Raw genomic sequence first — 9,194 nt, 5'->3', positions numbered from 1 at the left:
TTAATTTGATGTATGTCTGCCAAACCATTCAGCTGGTGCTGCTCTGCCTATTATACAGAATGGGAAAGAATATGATGCAGAAGTCATCTTTACAATTTACACAGCACAACCATGGCAATGCACAGGGGAAGTTGCGCATCTAAACCGTTAAGAATCACAACAGCTACTGCAGGAAAAAATGCTAAGGCCAAATCTTATTCAGATAGCTTGTCTGTGTACTGTTAATCAATACTCAGTCTGCTGCTTTGCTTCAGTCAGTGATCACTGAAGTAAACCCTGAGCATAAGACACAAGAACACTGCAGTGACAGGAACCAAGTATCTGGTTATCTGTTAGACTGAATAGAGAACTGCTGCACAACTTCAGAGGTTCTTTTAGACTTTTGTTTCCATCTGATAGATTATCTGCTTTGTCTGGAGGTTAGAAATTGATGGTGCTTTTCATGAGCAGAAACTGTCATTCTCCTAAGCTGTGAAAGACAATTTGCAACACTCCAAAGTAAGAATTTGCTGTGAATATTTAATGCCTGGCATAAACAATCCAATCTGCCCTTACCTGCCTGAAAAAGGAAAAAAGATGCAGCTGATGAGGTCATGAGCATGCCAAGAAAATAGTAGGCCTTTATTGAAAAAACATGCAGGTGATGTAGGCTGCTGCACACAGCAGAACAGCCAGCAGTGCTACAGCACAGCTCATGGGGTGACTGGAGCCAGCTGGCTGATAGGAGTGGTGGCACGGAGCAAGAAGGCAGTCCTGGTGTGTGGACTGGTGCTTTGAAGTGTTGCGTAGAAGGAGGCAAGATCCTAGGTTGAGGGTAAGGGAAAAGAGGGTGGAGGCATGGCACAGAATTACTTCCCACAACCATAGCAGCTGCCAAGCGCACCCGTAATTGCTGCTGTGGTCAACAAGAACTGGTATGTATCATCAGCAAAGGTTCAGCACATGTTCAAACGTGCTGTGGTCAACAGCTATGGGAAGATGAGCAGCATAGAAGAATGGCGTAATTTGGAATTAATTCTAAACACAACTCCCCCCCCCCAAACCTGTAACAATTATTGTAGCAAAACTATTTAGGATCATAATTTAACAGTGTTTGTTGTAAAGTAAATACAGTGAGTGACAAGATTAACAGCACTGTGTTATTTCAATTTCACTGACAAAGACTTGTTCTTGTATAGGTCTTTTCATTAAATCAAAACCAAAGAAATCTAAGCTTTTGAAATGTGTTCATTCAAAGCTTCTCAAAGATTTTCCATGTCTGTAAATGAATTTTATTCTGTTTCTCTTCAAAGCAATTTTCATGAATTAACAACACTTAAGGGATCTTAAGTTTATTAGACATTTTATTGCAACGTTTGTAAGATGACAAATATGTATTCAGAAAAACTGGACCCAGTGTAACAGACAGTTAATTTCTTCATATTTCTAATATATTCAAAATTCCTATAAATTCAGGTATTTGCACAATGGAGTTTTATAAAAGTTTATCTGCTGGGAACTGTGTACTTTCCCCAAATATATCTTACATACTGCAAGAGTTCTTCCCTGGCTTTCTACCACTGTTTTTAACAGACTACTTCATGGTAGGAAATTTCCCATCTGTAGCTATTTTGCATATGATTAAACCTCTGTAAACTTCAAGTAACTTTTCCTGGACAACTCTGTCTCTTACATACGTGTAGGATTTCTGGCCTGCCTAAATTATTCTGGCGACAGCAACGTAACAGCCTCTTCAAATTCTATGTAAGTTGTGGGTTTATTATATAATCATAAAGTGGCAAGATATATTATATTGAAGGTGGTGTTTCAAAGTACTTTATTTAATCCATTTTTGGTCTAAGTGAGCCCTTGCATTGAAGTCAGCTGTGTCACTAATTAAGACATTCTGTAGCAGTGCATATACAGGTAACAGTCCTCAGATTTTCACTGATCGTGCAATATTACATACACAAACTTGACAGACACTTATATTATGCATGTTGCAACAAAGAATTAACAGGTTATTACACAGAATTAACAGGCTATTAAAGCCCTGTGTTAAGGGGGATATCAGTCACAGAATTTTAGCATGACAAAACATTTATTCCACAGTGGGGATTTGAATATGAAAATGCTAGTTGCTCTTACAATAGTTTCTGCAAAAAGACACACAACCCAGGTCCTGATAAACATTCTTGCCTATAAATTATATCATTAGAAGAGTTTTAATACAAGAGGCAACAATTATTTTCAATGTCCCTTAAAACTTGTACCAAAAAATATACATTTTCCATAAAATCAAAAAATAAAATATCTGAAAATGTTCTGTGACAAATCTAGAGAAAGAGGAGGAATCCAGTCTTAAAATTCTGCTCTCACATAAACAATTTGAGACCAGTGCAACATATTTGTAGAGCTGACAGAAGAATTTGTCTCAGTCCAATTAAAATGCAGATGTTATGAAAAGTATGCAAATTCTTATTTCAGGAGTTTAACTTTGTCCTTTAAAACTTTAAACTTGGGATTGTTATTCACTTTCTTATTAAATATGGCTAGAATATCCTCTTCTGATTTGTGATGTTCACCAGCTATGGCGTAATACTGAGCTATAACCTGCATAAAGACAGAGGAATGGTTCTGAGTTAGTAAAGATGCTTCCACTTTCAGCAATAATACATTCATGTTACTCTATTGAAAATATCAGAGAATCTATTATGTTATTATTCCTTTGCAGAATTAGCGCTGAGTTTCTCCTGTAGTCCAGTAAGCAATAAGGAACATGCCCCTCAGTTGATATTCTGCCAATCGTTAAATAATGTCAAACTTTTTTTGCTTATGTGGGGCAGGAGTTTATGAACTTAAAACATTATGGAAAGAAATTCACAAGACCAAAGGAGATTAAAAAAGCCATGTTGCACAGTACCTTTTTTCTTAGTTTCTTAATTGAAATTTCATTGTCTGGAGCCTCTTTCAGGACAGCTTTGATGGTTCCCTTCCAGTTGAATTTACCTACAAAACGATTAGGTGTACAACATCATTAATAAAATTAGGTATTTGTAAGTCTTCTCTCATACGAACCAGCCTTCAATCACCTAATTTTGGAACGAGTTCATCTACCACAACAGCTGGTCTCTTACTGACCCTACAGCAGCAGGGTACCTAAGCATAAAGTCATGTGGGCTCTTTCTGAAGATTTTAATAGGACAGACATGAAGAACCAACACACTACTTCAAAGGCTGGGGTCAGGGCTATTTTTACTTCTGTGCTTTAGATATTAAGCAGCAATTTTTACATAACCCAGGGACAGTTGGGAAGATCCCATCTCTTTACCCTTAGAGCACAGGTAGTCAATCCCACATGGTACCCACTTGAGAGGTCATGTTTACAAATAAATGATCTGTATGTTCAAGTACAGACAATTCCCCAACAGTAACAGTCTGTTGGAGGACAGGCATAAGTAGGTTTGTCCAAGTATCAACTAAGGTCCAGCACGGCTCAAGTCCAATTTATGACTCACTGAGCAAAAATGGAGGATGTAAGAGCTACAAGAGAGCTGTTACCCTTTTTCATGTTGGCTAATGTCCTTTTGCAGAATAGCTTTGTAACTATCTAAACTCCCCCTTTAAGAATATGTTACCTCTTCCCCCATTCTCTTCGTTGCCATTGTTGTTTTCTGTTTCCACATCTTCTGAAATGTTTTCAGTTTTCATTCTCTTTGTTGTGATAGAAGGTTCCTCTAGAGACAGAATTGGATAAACATACACAAAAATGTACAGAAGTAGAAACAAAGTTCTGATGTTACTTAAAGTTTCTGTTCTTGCAAGATGAGTTTATATTTGCTAAGAGGTTCAGACTTTATACAGGACTGTGCAACCACAGTGTTAAAAAATAATCTGATGTGTGTGTATGTAACTTACTGTTTAAAAAATTCTACTTAGATAAATTATTCAGCTTTAGGGCATACAGAAAAAGCATCTTGAAAACAAGCAAGAATATAAAGTGCAGGATGGGTACCTTCTGCATGTTTATGCTTGCGTTTCTTTACATTTGTTTCCTTTCCTACTTCACTCTGATGGCCATTTCCATTTATTTCAAATTCATTCTCCAAGCTCTCCTTTTCTTTTTTGGACTTTTTACTCTTTTTTACTTCTGTCTGGTTTTCTAATTTCAAGTCCTTTTTCTCCTTCTTTTTGTTCTTCTGCCTCTCTTCTTTTCGTTCTCTCTTATTCTTTTTCCTCTCAGTTTTATCATCTGTAATTCCATTTTCTTCTGCCATTGCTTGTTCCCCAGTTTCTGCAGAATGCACCTCTTCCTTCTGCTGTGGTTTGTCTTGTTCTTTTTCACTTGAAATCTTTTGTTGAAAGACAGATTATTACAATTTTTACATGCCTTTTTGACATTGCAACTTTACTACATAAAGAACATTTTCTCCATGAATAACACTAATATTCTGGATTCAATTAAATTGCTTCCAAGTGGTAACACCAGTTACCTGAGAAACAGCACTAATGGGGTGGCTAATTTTTCTTTTCACCCAAAATGCTAATTACCTTAACATCACAGAAGAAATATTAACTTACAACATATATTATTTCTATTTGAAATAATTGTCTATGTATTTGGGGCTTTTTAATGCAGACAAAAACATGGTCTATTACAGCAATATACAGAACCTATTCCCAAATACATGGCCCTTGAGTAATAATCTTAGCTTTGCCATCCAGTTCCCTGATTTGGGTTTTGGCTGGGACAATGAACGATTTACTGCAAGATGTCAGCAAAGGCACTGCTGGTTGTTTTAATTGTACTTTTCTCACCTTAACATATTTGGGTTTCTTTTAATGTTCCTGGGCTTATACTAATTTTCTTGTAGAATTAATATGTCCAAGTTTTTAATCACAACCTATTTAGTACACACAACTACTTCAGCAACAGTATGTTCCACAAATTAGCAAGGATATTAGTCTAGGAATATAACATATAACATAAGCCATCATAACAATGGGAAACAGTATTAATGATAACATCTACAAAAGGAGCCTGAAAGGTTTTCCTTCCAGCATTTTTGACTACATTCCTGTTGTACCTCTAACTTACGTTTCTGGTTGCTTCAGAGAAAATATCCCACACCTGGTCTTGCAAAGTGATGTCAGTAATTCTCAAACTGTTCTTCATCCAATTCTGTGCCGGAAAAAACCCAACCATAACTGAAAAGGTGCATCTCTGATACATTTACTTTATGAATCTCTTAAACCTCATAATCCCTGTGTACTGTCACAAGGATATACCAATATATGAGCCTCTCAATTGCCTCACTTATAGCAATCCAGAAGAGCCAAATATATAGAAGAGATAATCTTCAAGCTTTTGAACACAGCTGGTTGTGTTAATGTCCTGCCAAACCTTCTGACTCTTTCCATGAGGTAAAACATTAGGATCTGATCTTACTTATTTGTGTACTGGACAGATGGCCATGCTCCTAAATGGATAGCTTAGTTTATTACAGAGAAGTAAAACTGAAGCAAATATCTCAATGCAAACATCTGAAAGTTTTTAGGGCTATTGCAGGAATACCTGCTGAAAATAAAAACAAAGCAGTAAATTTCTACAATGAACTGCAAAAACTTTAAATCTTCCACTGCAGCATCTTACCAAAAAGAAAGAGGCTTCTTGACAGTATCACTTTCCCTACTTAGAACACTGATTTTGTAGAAAAGCATTCTAACTTTCAGCTTGCTAGCAGCAATTTCACTGCAGCTCTACTAAGGTCTATCCGAGTGCTTTGGAAGCAACCGTGATCTTCTCTCAGCCTCACAATCTGAGGCACAGAACAGAAAGGAAAATAAATAAATAAATAAGGCCATCTTGTCAGTAATTCTTTACTGATACCACATGAAACATTTGGAACTTGCTTTGGCTGTGATGCAAAGTTTAGTGCAGCATGCAGTGTGGGGGATTCTGTTAGAATCTGAGCCACAGGAAAACTCTCAGTATCTTCATAGAATAGAATCATAGAATAGTTAGGGTTGGAAAAGACCTTAAGATCATCCAGTTCCAATTCCCCTGCCATGGGCAGGGACACCTCACACTAAACCATGCCACCCAAGGCCTCATCCAACCTGGCCTTGAACACCGCCAAGTTGCCTGCCTTTACCAGGAAAAAAACAAAAGCATAGAAATAAGAATCCTTTAGGAGTATGTCTAAGAACTTAGACATTCATTAAAAAGTGCAAATATATAAAAAAAGGAACAAGCCTATGTATGGAGATTAAGCTTGAATGGCACATCTCTGCTTACTACTGAATTAAAATGATACAGATTCTTTTTGAGCAAGGAGATATATTTTACAAACACTGCCTTATTTGAAACTCCACTATTACACCACCTATTTACTAATGCCAAGACAAGCAATTTGTCCCACCTTTATTAAGAGAGAGTGGCTCTCACTATAACAAATCTCTATTAAAACATACCTGAAACTTTACTTTTTTTCTTGGAATATTATCAAAGACACGCATTTGCTCCAGAATGTTCCGCACTTTAGGGCTTATGTTTGGCTTCTTTATTACTTCATGGATTTTCTGAATGAAGAAAAACAGAACTAAATCAGCAAAGAAGCACAAAGATCAAGTGATACATGCAAGGTATGTGTCCTGGTTTCAGCTGTATCAGTTAATTTTCTTCCCAGTAGCTGGTGCAGTGCTGTGTTTTGGTTTTAGTCTGAAAATAATGCTGATAACACATCAGTGTTTTAGCTGTTGTTAAGTAATGCCTACCCTGATCAAGAACTTTTCAGTCTCTCATGCTCTGCCAGTGAGGAGGGGCACAAGAAGCCAGGAGGGAGCAGAGACAGGACACCTGACCCAAACTATACCACAGCACGTCTCAGCACAGGAGAACGGAGGAGGTCAGGCCAGGACCCTGTGGCAGTTACTTGAGCAGCACTGCTGCTTGTAAGGGAAAAAGGCCCTGCTTCCCATTAGTTAAAGATATTGGACACTGGAAAGCCTGCCTGTACTTCTGAAAATCTGTTTTCTAAAAGGTTTTGTGGATGTTAAGACTACCAGGAAAGGACACTCTGTAATAATCCCTCACCTTTCTGTGTAGAAGAGACTTACTATTGAGGAAAGCTAACAATTTTCATAAGCAGCAGCAGCAGCATTCACATCATACTGCCTTTGAGCAGTGTACTTAAACAGTGTTCCATCTCAACAATGGCACTGATCTGTTGACTTCAATGGTATTATTCATATGCCTTATCAAACTAGTAAGAGATAGATTCAAAATAAACAAAAGGTGCATTTCTTACCAGGAAAAGCAACAGACCTACTAAGGAACTGCCAAAGAAAGCTGTGGATACTGGGAAAACAGATCTTTTGTTTGATCAAATATAGCCTCTGCTGCATCTTTAACAATTATAAACAACAGCTATTTATCATATCTGTCTATAGTACAAACCTTACCTGAATCCACTCTTGTTGTTTAGCATCTCCTTTGTTAGTTTTGGCTTCAAAATCTTTTCCACCATATTTCTGGTCTTCACTTACACACTTCACATGTTCTTTATAATCATCACCCCTGAACAAAGGAGATTTTTAAGTGTATTCACTAGAGTCCTTTGAACTACACAAGACTTACAAAACCAACAAACTGAAGTAAAACATGATAGCATCCATCATTTAAATCCTAATACTGTCAATGCTTATATGAGGAAAGTATATGCTTGTAAGACTGCTGACATTTCTGCCATGCTACAGCCTTCAGTGAATATTTCTGACTTGCAAAACCAGAGAAGTCTTCAGTATAGTGCTGCTTTTCTTAATGACTCTCTAACTTAGGCACATTTGTATATGTAGCACATACATGGCTATTATTACATTTATCGGTGTTTTACTACTCATATTGACACAGTTTAACAATAGAAAAGCAGGTGAAAATGTTTGCAAAAACCTAATTCCTAAATACAGATATACTAATGTGGTAGTGTAGTTCTGACCAATGTGTAGATGTCCCCCAAAAGCAATGAATAACACAGAACTTCATCTTTGTCAGTAAAGAATTGAAAAATATAATAATTATTTGCGGACGTTATTTTCTCACGCAAATTCATATATTTATATTTAGAAAGCAGACAGCGGCACTGCTTTCTTCTGAGTTCCGAGAAGCGACAACCCAACCCAGAATTTTCAATGTTACTGCCAGTCTCACTCTCTCTGTAATAACTAAATAGTAGCAGTTGTGGATGATCATAAGCTGAAAGCACTGCCACCTGAAACTGTAAAAGACTGCACCTCTCTTTACTGCGTGGTTTAGTTGTCCTTCTGGTTCAAACTTGGGTGACTAAACTTGAAGCTATATAAAAACATATATCATTTTTAAATACAAATACACATTATTCAGCAATTGCCTAATTTAATTCTAATATGCCATAGGAAAGTCTTATATTGGTGACAAGCACTGCTGAGTGAGCAAGGCTACGTACCATCCTCTACCTACCAGAAATCCTTGCCACAATCCATGCAAGAAAGGCACTGACAGCTCCTGCAGATGTTCACGTGTTTTTCAACCTGTGCTTTCTTCACAGACTCTCCACACGCATTGCATGTGAAAACAACCATGCTGGCGAGTGGTCAGCAGCTTCTATGAACGGGGTACAATCTGTTTCTTCCCACACAAGCAGAGCCCTAGAAATACAAGTTTACAGCTTGAAGGATGCACTTGAACGACTGAAAATGAACGCAGCTGTGCATCCGCCCGCAGAAAACCTAAGCAGTTTGATTTTGCATATGCAGTTAAGGAGAAGCTAATTTCGCCCGGTACAAGGGAAACCAGTAACCCTGAAACCAGCACCCCCCTATTCCCCCTACCCCATGCCGGTAAGTTTCCGAAGTTCAGGGTTCCCCTCCGCTTCCCGGTGCGACCACTCCGCCCTTCCGTCCCGCTCCCTGCAGCCCACCCGTCTCCACCTGCTGCGGGCGAGCGGCACCGCTACGTAGGAGCCGCCTGACGGGGACCCAGCCACATGGGGCGGGAAGGACGGAAGAAAGGCTCCTCAGCGGCAGCAGGCCGCGGCCGTGCCCTCACCCCGCTCCCTGCACACATCACTCCGCACCTCAACCCCCACCTACCAACAGCCCCCCCAACGGCACGTGTAGCCACCACCCTTCCTCCCGCCCCGGCGCCACCGCCCTGCGCCTGCGCGGACCCCGCCCCG

General features: G+C 38.9%; 1 protein-coding gene across 1 annotated transcript; it reads right to left on the bottom strand.

The window, feature by feature from the left end:
- Positions 1-1,354: 1,354 nt before the first annotated feature.
- LYAR (Ly1 antibody reactive) lies at positions 1,355-9,188 on the bottom strand. Its single transcript, XM_080610771.1, has 9 exons — positions 9,109-9,188; positions 8,477-8,664; positions 7,444-7,558; positions 6,454-6,561; positions 5,078-5,161; positions 3,995-4,331; positions 3,618-3,716; positions 2,903-2,988; positions 1,355-2,592 (listed from the first exon to the last, which is right to left on the bottom strand). Exons 2-9 carry the CDS (start codon positions 8,596-8,598, stop codon positions 2,458-2,460), a joined length of 1,086 nt encoding a protein of 361 aa, XP_080466897.1. The 5' UTR covers positions 8,599-8,664; positions 9,109-9,188; the 3' UTR covers positions 1,355-2,457.
- Between the last annotated feature and the right edge of the window lie 6 nt (positions 9,189-9,194).

Source organism: Psittacula echo (genome assembly GCF_963264785.1).
Source record: "Psittacula echo genome assembly, chromosome: 1".
NCBI lineage: Eukaryota > Metazoa > Chordata > Aves > Psittaciformes > Psittacidae > Psittacula > Psittacula echo.
The sequence above is the reverse complement of the archived record's forward strand: the minus strand, read 5'-3'. Positions and strand labels throughout refer to the sequence as shown.